The sequence below is a fragment of the Sturnira hondurensis genome, unplaced genomic scaffold, assembly GCF_014824575.4.
Source record: "Sturnira hondurensis isolate 20B ecotype Veracruz unplaced genomic scaffold, ASM1482457v3 Scaffold0021354, whole genome shotgun sequence".
NCBI classification, from domain to species: Eukaryota; Metazoa; Chordata; class Mammalia; order Chiroptera; family Phyllostomidae; genus Sturnira; species Sturnira hondurensis.
Window position 1 is genome coordinate 7976406 of NW_028093985.1, and position 21740 is coordinate 7998145.

Consider the following 21740-nt stretch of genomic DNA (forward strand, 5'->3'; position numbering starts at 1 on the left):
TTTGATTCCATCTGTGAAATGTCTCTGCACCTTTCCTTTTATCACCACTCTGCCTCAGGCTCTGATAACATTTTATAACGTCTATTACCATCATCTCCTAATTTTGTTTCCTTATTGGAGCCATTTAATATACCATCTTTTTAAAACACCCTTCCTTCCACATAGATGATAAATTACAGATTTCTCAAATGTTCAAAGCCCTCTATACATTTAATTATTTTCAGTTTTATTACCCTTTATGGAAAAATCACAAACAATTCCCAATCTATCCTCCCTAATAATTATTCTTCAAACACTTCTTGCATTTTTCCTCTTTATATTTGTCCAAGGTTTGCCCCAACTCCAGTGTCCAGATTTTCTCTACTGCAATTAATCTCCTTCCTTCAAGTCTCCCATACTCAATATAAAATATCCATTAATATGCAGTGAACCCTGTCTGGGCACAGTGGATTGAGGGCTGGCTTGAGAACCAAAGGATTGCTGGTTCAATTCCCAGTCAGGGCATATGCTTGGGTTGTGGACTGGGTCCCCAGTTGGGGGTGTGCATGAGAGGCAACCACACATTGATGCTTCTCTCCCTCTCTTCCTTCCCCTCTATAAATACATACATACATACATACATACATACATAAAATCTTTAAATAAACATGTTATGAATGTTTAAAAAATATGCAATGAAAGAGTAACTAGATGTTTTCTAATGCTTAATAATATTTACCTATGTAGCTTTCTTCAATTCAGATATTTAATACTTTATAAGCAGTAGTTTACTAGAAGTCAGGGAGGGCAACTTCAAGACATTAGCAGTGTCACTATAAAGTTGAAAATATTCTATTATTTTTTAGTTTTTTTTCTACATGAGCATCTGTATGCACAGAGCAGAACCTATCAGGAGTAAGGCATGTGTATTCACTTAGGGTTAATCACTGCAATAGAAGTTCACTTTTCTTCCTTATAGAAGCTTCCTTTTTCTTTTATGTCAAACTAGTGAGCTGACTGCTGCAATGCTATGTTCAACATTTGTTGTTTTGTTTATCCCTTCTGCTAACAATTCCTTGAATTTCCTTTGGTGAACCATATCTCCCTTATTTTTCCATGTGGTTTAAATGAGGCTCAGAAAGTGAGCACATGGCCTTGGTTTGGCTGATACATCATCGTATACTCTGGACATAGCTAGTTTATGAATGAGCATATGATTGAGCTAAGCAAATCCAGTTCAGCTAGTTATTCCCACTACCAGTGCTTAACCGATGGAGAGTCATGCTCTTTGGGCTCAACTGGGAGCTTTGAGGATATAAATCGGGAGCTTCATGCAGACTTCTTGCCATGACAAGGGGAACAAAGGTAAGCAATGAGTAGGGACTGGGTCTTTATGACATTATTTGAATCCTTGGAAATAAGTGTGCCCCAAAGCAAATTTATACCTGGACTTTTCAGATACATGACCTAGTAACATTGAACCTAGTTTGAATACTTTTCTGTACCTTCTTAGAATTTGCTGTATAGCTAAACTCAAGTGCGTGTAGTAACTTGTAAAAAATATAAAAGAGAAAAATTAGTTCGTGAGTTGTGAATAAATTTTCAAATAAGAATGGGGCCAATACTAGAAAGCTCAGATTAAAGAAAGTTAAAATTCAAAATCAGTTTATTTCAAACTAAAAACAAGAATTTTCCTTAAAATCTTTCTCATATTGCCATGTAAATGACCGCCAAAATATTTTTGATCAAAACACTTCTACAAGAGAAAACTCTGGATAAAGATTAAGCAAATAAATACAATGTGGATAATGGTAGGTAGAGCACTCACTTTCAGAGAAATTACAAACTTAGAAAGTAGAAAGTCTAGAATAAACTCTTGTGTTTGACTGAAAATGAAGCACTGGTGTGTATACATGGTTTTAATTTACATGTACATATAGATACAGAAAGATACAGATGTGTGTAGGCGTGCATATATACATCTGTATTCTAGTTGTGTTGGTTGAGAAGGTACAGAAGCTACATTACTCTGATGGATTCTAAATACCACTCTCCACTAAAATGAACCAGGGCTCCTTAAAAGAAATGGCTGTTTCCAGGGCTAAGGCTAGGAAAATTTAAGATGCTCAAAAGATAAAGAAGACATATCAAATGTACAAGTGATCCGGCTGAAAGAGGTTCCTACTGAGAAAATCTGTAATAATTTTAGAATCATAAAACCTACTGAATAAAATAGGAATCCATGAGTACATCTGATATGAATGAATGAGTGAATGAATGAATGAGACAGAAAAACTCTTTGTTATAGTAGAAAGTGAACTAGTAAGTGATAAAGAAAAGATAGAATTAGTAAATAGCCATTTGGCAACCAATGTAGTAAAACAATGATTCAGACAAGAATCATCAGTTGATAAAAAATAGCAGATGAAAGTATTGGGAGGAAGAGGATACTTACTGTGGTTTGAAAGTATGCCTCTGCAAGTTAATAATTACAGAGGGAAGAATTAATTTTACAGACAGGAACCTGATTGGCACCATCGGAACTAAGTGATCAAAGTCAGCATTACAGGTAAGGGGACGAATCACCATCATCTGCCTCCTAAAATCATGCACTGAGAAAACCACAAAATGACTTTACTTCTGTGGCATTCCTGCCAATTTTGCATAACCTGAATCTAACCATAAGGGAATCGTGGATAAAACTAAATTGCAGGACATTCTGCAAAATAAATTGGCTTGCGTTCAACAAAACTGCAAGGGCAAGAGAGACAAAGAAAACTTGAGGAACTGTTCCAGATTAAAGTAGATGAAGAAACATGACAGATGAATGTGACAAGTGAACTGGGTTTTTATTCTGTTACAAAGGATAGTGTTGGGACAATCGGTGAGATCTGAGTAAGGACTGCAGATTAGAAAATAGAATAACATCTATGTTACTTTTCCTACTTTGATCTCTATACTGTGTTTATGAAAGATAGTGTCTGTTTTTAGGAAACACACACTGAAGAGTATGGGGATAAAGGGTCATCATGCCTACAATTTAAATACAACTCATAGTTCAGGAAACTATGTATATGCAGAGAGAGGAAATCATGAAGCAAATGTGGCAAATCTTAAACACCTGGGAATCTGGGCAAAGGGTATGTGGGGGTCTCTTTCTACTCTTCTTGCGACTCTTCTATAAATCTGAAGTTACTTCAATATAAACATTTAAAAGTAGAAAATAGTATGTGAAACATATTTGAAAATAGCAAAGCAAAACAAGTGACCACTTTAATATACTTCCCTGAGGTGCCACAGACCCCCAGTACTGGTACAAAGTGAAGTGTTAGTAAATATGGACAAGAAGCCTAAGGAATTTGAAATTCAAAATATTATACATGAGTTATCACTACTATAATCAATGGTATTTAGGGAAAAAAATCCCTCTTCAATACTTTTTGCTTGTTTCATGTAAACTCTGTTTTTGCTTGAAAGTCATCAGTTTTCTATGATGTTTTTTCTTGTTTTCATAATAAATCTTTTTCAGAGACTGAAAACAATCTCTGAATGTTCTTCCTTTTTCTGTGCTCTGGATGATGATCCCTTTCACTTTCTGGGCTGAAGAATGTAGGTCTTCCCCTATTTCCTTCTCTATTCAAAATTTAAAAATATATATTTTATTGTTTATGCTATTACAGTTGTCCTAATTTTTCCCCATTTCCCCCCTCCTACCAGCCCCCCACTCCCTCAGGCAATCCCCACAGTGTTGTCCCTGTCCATGGATCATGCATGTTGTTCTTTGGCTACTATATTCCCTGTGCTGTACTTTATATCACCATGACTGTTCTGTAGCGACCTATTTGTACTTCTTAATCCCTCCATTGTTTTTGCCCACTGTCGCCAACCCCATCCCATCTGGCACCCATCAAAATGTTCTCTTTACCCATGAGTCTGTTTCTGTTCTGCTTGCTTGTTTACTTTTTTAGGTTTAATTGTTGATAGGTATGTATTCATTGCCATTTTATTGTTCATATTTTTATCTTCTTCTTAAAGAAGACCTATTAATATTTCATATAATTCTGGTTTAGTGGTGATGATCTCCTTTAGCTTTTTCTTGTCTGGAAAGATCTTTATCTGCCTTTAGAGTCTAAATGATAGCTTTGCTGGGTAAAGTACTCTTTGTTGCAGGTCCTTGCTTTTCACTACTTTGAATACTTCTTGTCAGTCCCTTGTAGCCTGCAAAGTTTCTTTTGAGAAATCAAATGACAGTCTTTTTTTTAATTTTAATTTTTATGTAATTCTTGTTCAAGTACAGTTTTGTCTTATATTCCCAGCCCTGCCCCCCAGTGCTCCCCACCTCCCTCCCATTTCCGCCCCCACCTTAGTTATTGTCCATGTGTCCTTTATACTTGTTCATGTGAGTCCTTCCCCTTTTCCCCTATGATTCTCTCCACTCTCCCCTCTGGACCCTGTCAGCCTGTTCCATATTTGAGTGTCATTGGTCATATTTTGCTTGCTTGTTTGTTTTGTTGTTTAGATTCCTGTTAACAGTGATGATATACGGTATTTCTCTTTCACTGCCTGGCTTATTTCACTCAGCATAATGCTTCCAGTTCCATCCATGATGGGTGCTCCCTTGTAGGTAACTAACTGCTTTTCTCTTGCTGGTTTTAAGATTCTCTCTTTGTCTTTAAGCCTTCACATTTTAACTATGATGTATCTTGGTGTGGGCCTTTTTGGATTCATCTTATTTGGCCCTCTCTGTGTTTTCTGGAGTTGTATGTCTATTTCCTTCACAGAGTTAGGTACGTTTTCTGTCATTATTTTTCAAATAGGTTTTCAATTTCTTTCTCTCCCTCTTCCTCTTCTGGCACACTATGATGCGAATGGTTGGTATGCTTGAAGTTGTCCCAGAGGCTCCTTACACTACCCTCGTTTAAAGTTTTTTTTTCTTTTTGCTATTCCGATTGGTTGTTTTATGCTTCCTTATATTCCAAATCACTGACTTGATTCTTGGCTTCATTCACTTTACTGTTGATTTCCTGTAAATTGTTCTTTATTTTGACTAGTGTATCCTTTGTTCTGACTGCATCTTTTTCATGCTGTTGAGGTCCTCACTAAGTTCAATGAGCATCTTTATAAGCAGTGTTGTGTTTTGAACTCTGCATCTAGTCATCGCTTGTCTCCATTCTGTTTAGTTCTTTTTTTGGAGTTTTGTTCTGTTCTTTCATTCGGGCCATGTTTCTTTGTCTCTTCATTTTGGCAGCCTCCTTGTATTTGTTTATAAGTATTAGTGCTGCTATGTTTCTCAGGATTGACAAATTGGCCTAATGTACTTGGTATCCTGTAGGGTGCATTGGCACTATATCCCCTATTACCCAAGCTGGGTACTCAAGGTATACTCATCATGTGGGCTGTGTATATTCTCCTGTTATAGTTGAGACTTGATTGCTGTTGGTATGTCCAAGGTTAACCACCATCTGTCTTTTGCCCAGGGTCACATAGGATACAAGCTACAAAGTGATCTGCTGATGGCTGCTACTTGTTCTGGGCTTGGAGGTGCCTGGTGAGGCCAAGCTGTGAACCAAAGCCAGCTGCTGCTTGTTTGATAGAACTCAGGAAAATTTGAAGCATGGACCAAGACAAGACGCTTGTATGGAAAACCACTGGAAACAGCTTTGTTGGGCCTGAAATCAGGTGGAGTTAGGCCTCAGGAAATCACCAGGGCGTAGTAAACAGTGTCGTCAAGGCTGATGGAGTCTCAGATATGGAACCTGCCTGGGGGCTTGGTGGCGGGTGGGGAGCTCAGAAAAGGAACAATGGCCTCTTCCAGCACTTCTAAGAGAAAGCTGCCCCCCGACTCTTGCCCTGATGCCAGACACTTTGATTCCTCTCCATATATCTCTGATGCTTTTCAATATGCTCCCCCTGTACTGGAGCTCAGAGGGGGTGAGTCCAAGTAAGTCTGTGCACAGGCCCTTTAAGAGGAACTGCTTGAGATGGTTAAGTACAGAGTTTTGACTTAAATCCTAGAGGTTCCTGTCTTCCACAGTCTTAACCCCTGCTGGTTTTTATAGTCAGAAGCTATGGAGACTTATTTTGTGGCACTGGAATCCTGGGAAAGAGGGTCCTGGTTTGGGGATAGAATCCCTCACTGCTGAGATATACCTCCTGATTTTAGTCTACCACATGTGGGTGTGGGACCAGCACATTCTGTTTCTCCTCTCCTTCTAGTCTCAGTGTGGTTTCTTCTTTAATTCCATAGTCGTAGGACTTCCATCAGCTAAATTTTTGGTGGTTCTGAATGATAGTTGTTCTATATTTTAGTTGTAATTTTGATGTGGTTGTGTGAGGAGGCAAATTGGGTTTCCTATTCCCATTTTTTTGAGGGAGGGACTGTACCTACCTATAGTACCTATTAACAGAAGAGATTGTTTCAACTCCAATACTTTCCTACATGTGTGCTGAGCAAATGTTTATTTTAGACTGATCATAGGATAGCAAGTTTGATATGCACAGCTCCTACTGTAATTCCTAGTGTTTTCTAGGGTCTGAAATAACAGAGCTGCTGATAAGATACAGCATATTCTCCTAGCCACAGAACTTGGCTCTATGAAATCCTGAAGAGATGAGTACCCCAAACTAAAAATCATCAAAATGCAAAACTCATTTCTCATCTCTGCCTCTACTGCTCTTACAGTATAGGCTTTAGGTACTCTGCACCATTCTGAGTATCAAATTCTGTTCATTTTTTTTCAGTTGTTTTTGGGGGATAATAGTTTTCAGATGAGAGTATAAAAGGAGGTACTGCTAGAGGGAGGCAGTGGTGGGTATAAATTGCACGGTGGCTGCTCACACTGGGCAGAAGAAGGCGGCTGCCCAGCTGACCGGGAGGAAGAAAAGTTCTCGTGCTTCTAGGTGGGAAGACTTACACAGTTAAGGGGGACCATCGATGGTGCTTTTTAATCTGGTTTCATCAGACATGCAGATACTATAAATTGTTTTCAGACTCTAGCAACAGGAAGACTGACAGAGTTTTCAGAATTATAAACATGTTTATGTACATTTATAGGTACTTTAATGGAGAGTGAAAATTCTGTATATTGAGCTGGTAGTCAGATGCAATTTTAAAGTGAAATCTTGAATGAATTTGAAAGTCATACAGCAAAAAGCAAAGAGAAATGTGAATTATTCAAAAGCATATAAGGAAATTAAAAGAATTTTGTAGGAACAAAGATGTTCACATTATAAGATAATCTGACAAAACAGTATCTTAGAAAGATTTGTTAAGATTAAGTAGTTCACTGAAGAGCCAAATGGAAGCAACATCATCATTCCCTCTACTATGAATAATTTTATTTAATTAGCAAGTATCATAGCTATTGAAACTAAAAGGGAGGAAGGTAATATAAATTAATTTTTTCTCCCTAAAAATATGGCAATTACTTAATTGAGAGGAAAGTGATTTCTGCTTTAGAATAGCAATGGATTTAGGTTGATTCTTCTGCATGCAATACAATGCCACTTCAAATTTTCTTGAAGTTTAAATTCCTTATACACTAATCAGTTTCATGCTTATTAGGCATTAAGGCCACTGCTAGCCAATGAGGAAGATATCTCAGTGTGTATCAGCAAAAGGCAACCCCTCTGGGCAGGTATTCAGAGACTTCACAAGCTGTATTTCAGCCCCCTGCTGACTCCCTTGATTCAGGCACCTTTGTGCAGTGTGCACACTACACTTATGTACACAGTAAACCTCTCTCACATATTGAGGAACACAAGATTTCAAAGTCAAGAAGAAGAAAACACCTCCAGGATCATTACATTAAAATCATATTAATTTTAAGATTATAAGCTTAATTTTCAGCCTGTGTGTACTTTATATGACATTATTAAGAGAGAAAACTATTTGTGCGGTCAAACCACTGCCACAAAACATGTAAGGAAAGTCCCGGGATGTCAGACACAGGGATGGATGTGTGAGGGTGGCAGTTTAGCACACGGGCCCAAGGCAAATGTGCACTGGCCTCCTCTGCCAGTGAGGGAGCAAACCTAGGTGGAACTAGGGCAGCAAATGAAATCACAGTAACCCTGACTGAGACTGGTCTTATCTGAAAAATTAGGGATTATAGCGTGATTTTAGAAGATCAAATCGTTTTATAATAAATCAGATCCTTTTATGACAAATAGAGGGTACTGCACTAGACTCAAAATCATACTGTCTATATGTTGGGAGGTCTGCTAATCTACAGAGAATGTGTGTTTACATTAGACCTTGAAGTGAAAAAATTACAGTTATGAATATTTAAAAGAACGTACACAAGATATATACTTTTGAATAATTACTTAAAAAATAATATAACCAATTGTAGGGTTTTCCAAAGCCACCAATTTCTGTTGATGTTAAAAGCTATAAAGTGCACAGAAAATTTAAAAATACATATACTCACTGAATTGGCATTTGTTGGGTTTGGCCAAGGTCTACCACCACCTGGACCCCTATAAGACATTATGATAAATGAATTTTAACTTCTGCTTTGAATGTTTCACAATAAGCTGTAAGAAGTCATAAAATATTCACATAGTTCAGTTACCGTGAAGTTCTGTTCAATAATGAAATTACTCTTTACATTTATTTTCACAGCTTTTCAATTCTTAAATCAAAAACTTATCACTTCACAAAGCAATTTTCTTTCCAAATAAAACTTTTTAATAAGAGCAGTTTAAGTTTGATATTAAGTTCAGTTATTGTGATAACCAATAAAAGTTGTAATCACCTATAGCAGATACATATATCAAAATCATATAAAAGCACACTATTGGAGTAAAAAGGACTAATTATGAAATAGATACTATACAGTATAATCTTGTTACATAGTGCCCCCTGTATCTCACTCAAAATAAAGTTATTTGTAAACTAGTATCTAAAAGTGATTGCTCTAAAAGGTGTATAAATTTGCCCTCTTTCTGAAAAATCTCAGACTATCACACATTACATTGTACATTTATATATCAATCTATCTTTCAGTACTCTTGACTATTTATTAAACAAAGGAATCATATTTCTTACAAATCTTGGGAAAAACAGGAGGTAACGTATCAATGTACATCAATATATTACTTAATTTTAGGGTAAAGGAGAATGATTTATATCCTATTGCTTAAAAATCAATGCCTAATTAAGTCAGAAAGGTCCCTTGTCTTGTTTAGTATTAAGTATAACTGAATAAATATTGCCTGATAAAGAGCAGATTACTCTCAGCCGGTCCTCCGCAACGAGGGTCACTCAAAATTTCACCTTTCCCTCTAACTGTGATANACTATTTATTAAACAAAGGAATCATATTTCTTACAAATCTTGGGAAAAACAGGAGGTAATGTATCAATGTACATCAATATATTACTTAATTTTAGGGTAAAGGAGAATGATTTATATCCTATTGCTTTAAAATCAATGCCTAATTAAGTCAGAAAGGTCCCTTGTCTTGTTTAGTATTAAGTATAACTGAATAAATATTGCCTGATAAAGAGCAGATTACTCTCAGCCGGTCCTCCGCAACGAGGGTCACTCAAAATTTCACCTTTCCCTCTAACTGTGATAAAAAATTTTAACTAAAAATCTCCTTGTTCTTATTGTAGGTACCTTAAACCTAAAGTTCTAAATGTTAGAGGGAGGCTGTCCAAGTTAGCTCTACCCATATTTACTTGATATATTTAAAATAAATATTTCAAGTTTTTTAAATTTTATTTTCGGATTCCTTGAGAACGTAAATAGGAAATGGCATGACTAGTCTGCCCTTGGTCTTTATTAGGATGCCCAAGTGCAACTGTTCCCAATTCTGCTTGAGGAAGAGAAGGGGGAAACAGGACACCACAGGGGACTTGGTCCAAATACTGCACACAGGGAGAAGGCGAGGAGCACTTGTCCTGATGGCCTCTGGAGATTGTTGCTTCCCCAAGGTGATGACGGTGGTGATGATGATGATTTTACAATTAATTATTGGGACACTTTAGAAAGCTGATTTTACATATAGAATTCAATGGCCTAATGTCAGAAACTGAGGTAAAACATAGCTATATGTTAATCAGGTAAAACATTTGATTTGTGTGATGTTAAATAAAATGCAGTAAAAAAATTGAGAATACCTATCTTAAAACAACATAAAAATACTATACCCAAATAATGGCAAAAATGTATACAATTACGTTATACATTATGTTTGAATAAGAACTGTATGAATAAGATACATTGAATATATTTTATTTATTTTAAAATTTGTTTAATGTTACACTAACATGCTATATTAAATGTTAAACATTTTACTTAATTAAATGCACTATTAAATAACATTAAAATAAGTGTTAAATTTATATAAGTAACATAAAATACTTTTTATGCATTGCAATTATTTGACAAATACTAATCTAATCTCAGTACACTATATATTTCACATTAAACTGCATTGTAATGTGATTGGTTAAATATTCATTTGGATAAGCCAAAATTCCCCAACTTTACCATTGTGTTTGAAAACACTTAAAGTTTCACCAAAGTGCTAAATAAAATGTGAGTTATAGTGATGAGCAGTTTTATTAAAATAACTACCAGTCTTAGTAATTCCTACCACTTTTGAGGACCATCAGCATCATCAAGAAGATAATCTATGAACTATAACATAGGCATTGATTTGAATGAAAATTTCTAAATAAGCATAGATGGAAGTAGGATAAAGGTTAGCCTAATTTGAAAATAAAGAGAAAATGGATTTTAAAAGAAGTATATATATTTTGGTATGGATATGATGGAATTAAAGTAACCATGATTACCATGGAGCAAAATCCTCTTTTCTTCTGTAATACGCCTTTGTTTTATTTCCAGATAATAACTAAATGAAATTTATAATTCTATAAGATATGATCTAGAACATATCTTTGTCCATATCTTTGTCTAGTTTCTATAAAATAGCAAAGTATACAACATTCCATTAGAAGTGCTTTAATACTGAATTCTAAATTCTTTGAAAATTGGTAAAAATATAGTTCATTTAGCAATGCTTCATTTCAAAGCAATCTATAATGCATTTGAAAATATTTACATTGTGGCTGTGGTTTGTAAATTCTACTTTAAATTACTGAGACTAACATTAAGTTTTTACTTCTAAAGATATACTAATTACAGAAACAATAAAAGTATATATTATTTAATTTTTAGATAATATTATAAATAATTTATCCTGAGTTTAGAGCATAAAGCATAAAAATTATAGCAGAATAACCATTTTTGGAGGCAACCAATATTTAACAACAAAATTATTAAAATTCTATCCCAAATGGTTTATTCTTCAATAAAGAGATAGTTAAAATTCAGTATTTAATTAATTTGGTGACCAGGGTTTTGATATTTTTCCATTATTGTTAAACTCTCATGGCAAGTGAGAAGTGATAAGATAAAGACAACTAATTCAGATAATGATTCTCCGGCAGGTCCCTTCTGATTCAACACTCAAGTAGCTTAAGCTATTACTATTATATTGCCATTTCCTATAATTTTTAAGTTACAGAACATGTGAAAAGTGACATGAAGAAAACCACAAATACCAGGTAGAAATACTTATTTATCATAACACAGTAAGAATTACTTTGTTTTAAAGATAATAAAGTAAATTTCAGTAACATTTACTCTATTGAGTACAATGGAAATAATCATAAGGGCTTTTAAAAAATGTCTCTTTAAATTCACTTTTGCTTTGTCGGGGTCAGTATCAATACAAAAATCATTCTCTCTGGTTTGATCTTCCATACATCAGAACTTTCTCTGTCAGAGGGACATACAAAGTCTGTCTGGAAAAAGTCCAGGTGTTGTTAATATAATCAGAATGGTTTGCACAACATTGATGTAACCTGGCAGCCAAGGCGAGTGGACTGGAATGTGCATCTGTGAACAATGAGCACTTCACTGTACCAGTCAGTGGGGGCGGTAGACACTACTGAATGAGCATGTGCACTGTTGTGGCTATCGTGTTAAAAATGACTGAGTGAGTAGAGCAACAAAGCTGTATCCAATTTTGTGTTAAGCTTGAACACTCCTCCACAGAAACTAGTGGGACGATTTAGAAGTCTGTATCTACGGGCAACTGGTGATCGGCAGCTTCATCACAACAATGTGCCTGCTCACACATCAATTCCCGTGCATAATTTTTTGGTGAAACTTCCAATCACCCAGGTGATCAGCCTCCCTGAAGCCCAGATTTGGTGCCCTGCCACTTCTGGATTTTCCCAAAACTAAAATCACCTTTGAAAGGGAAGAGATTTCAGACCATCAATGACCTTCAGTATAATATGATGGGGCAGCTGATGGCGATTGGGAGAACTGTGTGAGGTCCCAAGGTGCCTACTTTGAAGGGTCAGAGGCATCACTGTCCTATATGCAATGAACCTTGTATCTAGTATCTTCTTCAATAAATGTCACTATTTTTCATAGTATGTATCTGAATACTTTATGGATAGATCTTGTATTTACAACTATAAATGTGGACATATTTACATTTTCATTGCGCTTGAAGAAATCTTAATTTACAGAAAACAGAAGATAATATGTAAGACTCCAAATAAAAGTTAATATTAGCAAATAATGAAAATATGAGTCTGTAAAACTTAAAGATTCTTTAAATGCCAGAAATTATATAAGTAGTAAAATATTACATAATGAAAATATTTAAAAGTATATTAGATATTTAAATGAGAAACCCAAATTTAAATAAACAAAAATAATTGTATTAAAATTTTCAGCCCTATTTTTATTCTCCATAGTCTGGGGATTTAAATGCACCCATATGTATCTATTTAAGTGTATGTAATAAAAGAACTAGACAATTTAAGCAGCTATTTGGTCTCATGATTGTATGTGTGTTTGTTTAATTATAAGAAGAGTAATATATAAAGGACTATTAAATATATTCTTAATATTTAATTATAATTCTGGGTTGATAGTGATATTCAAAATGTACACTCCTTACATGTATACATAGTATTCAAAATTTTTTTCCTTGAAGTTTTAAAGTCAGAATTTACCCAACTCAGGTAGGTAAATTTTATGTACATATCTAAATCCTACTAAATCCAAATCCATATCCAAATCCTACTTCAGCTTTGATATTAGCACAAAATTTCACTAACTCCTTTTTGTAGGAACCATTAATAAAGGCTAAGCCTTTGAGGAATTTAAGAAAAGTTAGACTTCATGTCTATCCATTTTTACTTTGAAAGTGAAAAGATGTCACAGGAAAATTTGACCTACTTTTGTCCCCTTGTTCTGTTAGTTTTCACTCTGGCTGATACCCACCTATTAACCTATTTTCTATTTTAGGCAAAATTGCTTTTCACGAAAATCCCTGTGTACATCATAAGAGCTTATCTTACAGTCTATCTTCAATGCCACTAAATGGTGGCAGAGTTGTTCAATTTGATAAGTAAGTGACCCAACCATGGATGGATGGAAAACAGATTAGAAGAGACTACCCACAACCCTATATGCAACATTTTCATCATTTTTGTAGGCTTTCTTTAATCCCCTAGTCAATTAATCAAACTCACTAACAAGCACCTGGTAGGGAACTTTGAAGGCAAGTTATGATAAAAACCAATAAAAATTCCTTAACAAACTGCAGTATACTGGCCAACAGAAACAACTTACTGTCTTTGGGCTTGAAAGGCCTTTCCAGAAAAAACAATCAAACCCCCAAACACTTCGTTTACTCCCTATCTAAGTGTGTCTTGAATTTTCAAAAGGAAACTCATCCTATACCATGGGAGTTCTTTAATACAGATGACACTATCAGGGAGAACGTTTCCTGTGTTGAGAGTGAGCCCAACAAAGCAAAAGTAGACACATATGTGAGCTGAAAAATGCCATTCTTAGGAATCGCTAGGTACCTATTGAAAGGATGTTACCAGTATTCAATTTTTCACTTTTGTACAGTTAAGTCATGGTGCTGGTGTCAGCATTCTGCATGCTTAAAAAACCTCACTTTTACAATAATTGAATAAAAAATAAAAATAAACAGGTTAAAAGGCATTTATGGCATTTGAATATGGAAAAAAGGTAAAGGGTGAAGGGAAGGAAGAAAAACATAGAGCATATCTTCTGGAAAGGAAGCAAACACTACAGCTCATGTTTAGTCCATTTGTACACTACCCAGAAACTGAGAGGCTCAAACTGTTTCACGAATTTAGTGTGACTTTTAAAAACATAAATTAAAGCACTTTACTAAACAGGATAATACGGCATTTTGCTTACATGTTCATTCCAGGCATTCCAGGGCCACCTAAAGCATTCAGTGGGGGTCTCATTGCACCTCCATAGTTCTGTAATGATAACCAAGGGTCAGACTACCACAAAACAAAAAAACAAAACCAAAGAGGAGGGGGGAAAGAAAGGAGAGCAGGTTAATGATTTCCCTACATAACTCCCGGTTGGATAAGGCCTGTGCAATTCATTCTCTGAAGGGTCCACTCTTGTACTTTTGCTTCTATTTTAACAATTACTTTGGTTTGTGTCTTTTAAAAACTATGTGAATATGTAAGATCATTGTAACATGGTAAATAATTAAGATATAGTTACGATGATATTTAATATATTTTTATGAATTTCCTAAAAGCTGTACAACAGTGAACTTTTAAAAATACAACATTTCACGAATTCAAAACTGTTTTTAAAGCAAAAACTTAGTCAACATGTTTATAATTGTCAGGCCCAGAACAATTACATAAAGTCTAAAAGAAACCCTAGGTGACCCCAATATAAGAAAGTTGAATGCAAACTTCTGTTCACAAAATAATTTATTGAACACAGAAATTCACTAATACAAATGTACAAAAACACATGAAAACTAAAGTAAACTCAGAATACGTATGCATACATTACATGATATTAGCCTACTTTAGTGTCCTGAAGGGCCAACAGATTAAGATTCACATCATGTTGATATATTTTGTCACGATCAACCACTTTCATGCGTGGCTTCCTGACACCACTGTGCCTTCAAACTTTTCTGACTGTCCCTGTCTTCTCTGCCGGCTCCTTTTATTCCGCTAACTCTTTAAATGGTGCTTTTCATAATGTTCTAGCCACAGCATTCTTTAAATATTCCAAGAATAATAATTCTTATTATTTCAATAAATGCACATTTATGGGTAATTTCATCTGCTACCACTAGCCCAACAACTATTTATGTTAGAATCCCAAATCTTTTATATTTTGTCATGATAGATCTCCTAAGTGCCTAGACAACTCATATGCTGAACTTCACATGAATTGTTACCACTTTACGCTAAACATAACTAAAAGTAAACCGCATATTATCTTCTCATGACTGTTCTTTATATTGCCTCCCTCGGTTCTGTGGTGTGACCTCCACTCTATGGTCCAGGCTAAGACTCTCCAGGAGCTTTGCTGTCTTTTCTTTTTCTTTCAATTCCTATCTCCGTGATTTGCCACAAAGCCTGCTGATTCTACCTGTGAAACAGCTCTTGAAGTAGTATTCTCCTTCATACCACTAATAATTGTCACTTACTGAGGCTACTTTACTGTCTTAATTGGTCTCTTCGACTCAGCCTCTTCCCCTCCCAATCTATTCTCCATACTGCCCTCCATAACTATGCTTCTAAAACTTAGTCTTTAAGTCACATAGAAGCCATGAAGACGCACAGTGTCTATCCAATAAAGGCCAGACTCCTCAGCACAGCTCAAGGAGGTTATTCCCAGTTCATTCCAGCCTATATTTCCTGCCCTCATTTCCTATAATTCTTACCATCTTCACCTTATTCTAACTGTATCCTACAACCTACCAAATTCATTTTGTGGTTAAGAGACAAGCAATACAAATTTGCACTCATGTTAACTCATGTCCTGTGCCCTTCTGTGTAGATACTAAGATGACAAGGAGACATTCAATGAGAGAAAGTCTGTTAACTCCAGAGAGTAAACCCCAGTTTATAAATAGATTACATAGTTATATGCTTTTCTCATTGGTTATTTCTTCTGCTTTTAGGAAATCTTATTTAAACATCTTGATTCTATGTGCTGTGGGAGAGTAGAATGGTTTATGTCCACACTTTGAGTCCTTGAGTAAGGGCACAACTATGTCCTTAACCTCTGGATCAAGATGGTGGAGGCGGCAAGGACTCCCTGAGAAGAAAGTCATTGTGAACAAAATCTGAGTGGTAATCTGTAACAGAAATGCTTCAGGAGAAAAGCCACCCCTCAGCTTTGGTCTTAGAAGATCTGTGTTTTATATTATCAAGGAAAACGTCAGTTTTCCTTATAGCTCTGGACATAGAAAGACATCGGTTTGAATCTCTGTTGCCACTGCCCCATTCCCTCCGATCCCCTTCCTATACAAGTGATCCTGGACTAGCAATTCTCCTGATGATCCGCATGACCTTGATTTCCTTATCTGAAAAGTAATTTCCTTATCTGTATCTTTTCCCCTCTTAGCATATTGGAGGGTGAAATGAAATCATATAAAACACCTATGACAGTGCTTGGTGTATTAGAAGCACGATACCTGGTGCTCAACAGTTACAGCTGCTAACTCTTTCTTGTCACCACTAATGAGGGATCAACTTTAAATGAGTTCTCTTCTCATCAGCTTCCCTTGAGCTCTCTCCATCCTACAGAGTTACTTTGCTCATTTATGCAATGACTCCCTGACAGAGTATGCACATTTCTTTTCTAGATTTTTTCCCACTGCATAATAGTTTCCTTTATGTGTCTGCATCTCCTGGTAAACAATGAGTTCCTTGAAGGCAGAGTCTGTTTTACTCCTCTTCATATATTCAGTTATCAAGTATCACAGAAGAGTAAGAAATGATCCAATATATAATTTGATCAATTTAAAAATATTTACATTTTGCAAATAATCTGAGGCAGAAAGAAAATAGGAATATAAGAAAGCAGCACTGGCTTTCCAAGTAGTGTCAACACAGGCGGAGAGAAAGCGCCAGTTCAGAATCACTGAATTCTGAAGCCGACGGCAGCTACACAATCCCATCTGTTTACTCTCACTCCCGATGCACACTCCTGACACAGTGGCTTTTCAGATTCTGCTTGGAAAGCTCACAAAGAGTTTTTCCATGATTGGGCAGTTTGATTTCTAGAAATTTCTTCCTTATCCTGAACTGAATTTTACCTCTCATCTTACATTTGAAAATACAGAAATGGGTTTATTCTCTTTCTACATGAGAGCCCATCACGTATTTCCACCTCACCATTTTTCCACCTCAAGCATCCGATTTGGAACTTATGGTATGTTTTCACTTGTATATAACTCATTTATCCTTAAGCTTTCTAGAAGAACTAGAAACAGTTGGGTGGTTCTGGTGAATTTTTCTGTTAATCATATGGCACCTGCTGAGCAAAAGAACACAGGCAAGCTAAGTATATCTTCGCCCAAAAGCAAGAGGAAAAATGACTTCAAATTTGGTATTGGGGAGATATTTTTCTTGATTACATAGATAATTTTGTTTTTCTATTGAAAAAGTAATATCAATTTAAAAAATCACGTATTACCATTGTATTTGTAATTAAAACAGAATAATAGGTGGGGAAAATATGCCAGGATTTAGAGCAAACTTGTATTTCTTCATCCATGCAGTAAGTATCAATCATGTGTTTACTATGTTCTGGGAGTGCACTCACTGTGCCTAAACTGGCATTATCTAAGAATCACTAGACAATGTATATTTCTCTGTTCTAGTAATTAAATTTTTCCAAGAGATAACAATTGTTCCTCTTCACCACACTGATCTTAACCTAAAACATAATGGAAATAATATCTGTGACAAGAACATGTGTTTTTGTGCATACAGCTGGAGACCACATTCCAGAGACCACTTCCATAATTCAGCCACAAAACAGCAGGTGCATTTTGCTCTAAGGTGGTATCTGTATGATTAAGTGCCTGCTGTGAAAGTTGTTTTTCTAGATTCTTCCAAGAAACACAGCTAACCTTTACTACAAATTTCATAGTTTATAATGCCTACATTTTACATAACAGGTGTTACAAGTAAATATCTCACAAAAATTTCCCCATTCTAAATAATTTTAACCTCATCTTTTACCTACTGTATTATTCATGTGATTCCTGTCTTCATTTAAGTACATGATATGTATGACTACTTTATTTAGCCTTTAATATTTATATACTGTGATTTTACTGAGAGTAGGTATTCCTGGTTTCTAAGGTAAGTTCACACAAACAAACTTTACTTCCCTCGAAATACATAGAAATAGATAGCAAGGATTCAGTCCAAATAGAACAGACTACTCACTTTGGGTTTCAATGTGTAAAGAAAGAATTCACACTTGTATAATCATCTTAGTTATTAAAACTCATCAATAAGAGATCAGTCTCCAGAAATATGTTATTGTACCTTGTTGTTTTACTTATAAATCAAAACAAATATACAGCTATTTATAAAACAAAACAGACCAGTATACTTCTTGTCTTTTCAAATGAAATCTGAGTATTTGTTATAACTTAGGTAAGCATTGGTATACCTTTCATACACTGCAAAACTGACTCTTAAATCAGACTCTAGTTTTTAAAGTATTAAATGTATTGGTCTAGGAATGACAAAAGCTTAAAGAACAGCTACTTGAAAAATAAGTGAACTAAATGAAGACTAATAAAATTATAGGCATGGGGTTTTGATGTATCTTTAAAATATATCTATTATGAAAATCTTCTGGAAAAAAAGCCTTCAAGTTCTGTGTAGTCATATCTGGAAATGACTGAATAAAATCTGGATTTTATTTACCTTATTTAATTTACATACTTGTTATCATTTTCTATAAATTTTTATATTCCTTCAATATAACTAACAGAAGGGCAATAATTACCTCTTTATAATAATTTCCTCAATGTATTTTCTCAAATGCACTGAATGCATATGTGACAACTCCTGCCCATAACGTTTGCAGCTACATGGATCTGGACACATCACAGATCACATTCTCAGGAGCTGAACAATGTATTACAGCAAGTGTTGAATGCATGTAACAAAAGCCAGGACATAACACAGTCTGTTTTTATAAAATAAAGTACAAAAACTCAGCATCTACTTTCTGCACTGGTTATTTACCTGTGGTCCTAAGGGCACCATTCCTCTGGGAGGAGTCATTCTCTGCATTGGCCCGCCCATGTTTGGATGTCCTGAGGTAAAAGGATAAAGGTGTCAGCTACGTAATGAGCGTGGTGCCCATCCAGCGGCTAGTAGTCTTCTCTCCACTTGTTGTTTAATTATTCTCCTTCTTATGTCATCACTGCCATTCTGTTATCACCACCACACATAATTAAGAGTTAGCTAAAATAAATCACTTAGCCGTGCTATACTTTGGTATAATTATACCAAAAGTGCAATTGGTATAATGATGGAAGATTTATTCAATAAAAATTTCCTTTAAAAATAAAGGATTTCCTTTTAGATTGAGCGCATCTATTTCACTTTCACGATAAAGTAGTTACCTTGTTGTCGAGTTGGGTCCATTCCACTGGGAAGTAATGGCTGACTTCCTGGGACACCTCCAAGTGCCTGGCATAATTAGTCAAACAAAATAAAAAGAAATATTGTAAATATTTATTTAAAAAGTGCTTCAACAATTCTCTTTTAAAATTCCTATAATTACAGAATGCATTTGAGTATTTTACAGAATTTGTTATATTTCACATTTATTTATAATTTTTATAGGTGTATATACCTAGTATAAATCCTTAGTTCTAAAATTATCCCATTTTGTACAATTTTTGGCAGATAAAATAAGGAATATCTATGCCTAGATATTTTGGGGGAACAAATATCTAGGCAAAAAATTGTCCTACATCTTTTTAATAATTATAATGTCTTTGCTCCAGATTAATTTACTAAAGGTACTGAGACAAGTAATATTGCTTCTTAAATATGAGCTCTGTTTCTACAGATTGTTTTACTCATTTGGGATTTCAAAAATGCCAAGGGCCCAATAAATACTTTTTCTGTAGTCACATTTTCCATAAGAAAGTATTCAGAAAAATAACACTCCAATTAAGTTCAAATGAATTGGCTGTATCAGAACTAACTAGAACTGAAGAAGATGGAGATTAACAGACTATTTATGTGGAGTACAGACTATTTGTGTGGGGTCCATAGCGAACTGCAAGTTTCTGCAGTTGTCTGAACAGCTCTTACAACCCATTGATATTATAAATTGTCTATGTACACACACACATACATGTAATCCTGATGGGCAAAAATTCATGTAGATTCATTAATTTGACTTAAAGCAGGATAAATCTTGTCCAATTAGTTAAAAACTTCAAGTATTTTAGAAGAAATTTAAAGAATTTATGTATCTGGATCAGAACAGTTTTCTTAATCACTTGAGATGCAGTAGAGAGCTGCCATTTCTCAAGCCATTTCTAATAATTATTCGAATTTTTTTGCTTACAAGCACACCCAATCCATATCTACTGAATCCCTACTTACCTTTCCAGCCTCGTTTCTTGTCATTGCTACATGACATAATAATTTCTAGCCATACAAAATTCCTTTCAGTTTTTTCAACTGATGCATTCAGTCAACTATAATATCTAATTGCCAACCATTAAATACAAAACAAAATAAAAACTCTAAATTAAACCATCTCTCGTTTCAAGGAGCTCACAGAGATGTAAGCGCCTATAGCTGACACTGCCTAATAAAATTCTGTCCTATGAACCTAGTCTAGGTAAGTTTTCCTTCTATTTGCTTTAAAACATGTATAATTTTTTTTTCAAGCTCAATCTTACAGAAAAAATTGTACAAGCACTACAAAGAATCCCCATATATCCTGACACAGATTGCCCATCTGTTAACATTTCGCCACAGTTGCTCCATCACCCTTTCTCCCTCTCTCTGTACGTACTTTTATCTTAACTCTTTTCAGAACCACTTGAAAGCCAGTTGCAGACATGATGTATCCATCACCCTTAAGTACTACACAATGTAGTTCCCTAAACAAGGCTGTTCTCCTACATAACCACAAAACAACTGCTTAAGACAGGAAATCAACACTGGTGCAACCTGGTCATCCAAGCTCCAGACCTCATTTACATTTTGCAATTTGTCTCAAAAATGTTCCTTTTTTCTTTCTGGGACTAGGACCTCAATAAACTCATGTTGCAATTTGTTGTCATGTTTCTTCATGCTCTTCCAAGCAGTAACAATTCCTTAGCCTTTCCTATCACGTCCTCAGCAGCTTTAAAGGGAATAAATGTTGAAATCTATAGGATGATCTGATGTCTCTTCATGCCTAGACTAAGGTAAAATTTCCTTATCAGGAAACCATGGAATTGGTGCTATGCTCTCTTCAGTGATTATATTAGAGGGCACTTAATATTGATTCATTCCACTACTGATGATCTTGACTTTTATCATCAAGGTGATAAAAGTCAAGGTGATTGTGTTGGTGTCTGACAGGTCTCTATACCATAAGGTATATTTCCCCTTTGTAAATGATTGTTTTTAGTATTATAGATATTCTAAGAATGCCAATACCCCACTCTTCATCATTCATTTATCAACCCACCACCCTTAGCATCCACTGACAACTCCTAAGAACTACGATAGTTGCCAGATGAATTCATTCTAGGTTTAGAAGTTGGTATTCTAACTATAAAGAGGAGCTTTCCTTTTTTGCTTATTTATTTATTCATTATATGCTTATGGATTCCTAGCATATTTAATAGGTTATAATCTATTAT

At 35.2% G+C, this 21740-nt stretch overlaps 1 protein-coding gene across 5 annotated transcripts in view; it reads right to left on the reverse strand.

Moving 5' to 3' along the window:
• The window catches only part of SSBP2 (single stranded DNA binding protein 2), a 249637-nt gene that overhangs the window by 31896 nt on the left and 196001 nt on the right, over window positions 1-21740 (reverse strand). For 3 of the 5 annotated variants that reach the window (XM_037032099.1, XM_037032102.1, XM_037032101.1), the window contains 4 exons: window positions 19488-19554; window positions 19105-19175; window positions 14258-14349; window positions 8412-8460 (listed from right to left, as the gene is read on the reverse strand). In XM_037032099.1, the coding sequence (XP_036887994.1) occupies window positions 8412-8460; window positions 14258-14349; window positions 19105-19175; window positions 19488-19554 (279 nt within the window). The remainder of the gene's footprint in view (window positions 1-8411; window positions 8461-14257; window positions 14350-19104; window positions 19176-19487; window positions 19555-21740) is intronic. The other 2 variants (XM_037032103.1, XM_037032100.1) reach the window with 1 other exon arrangement.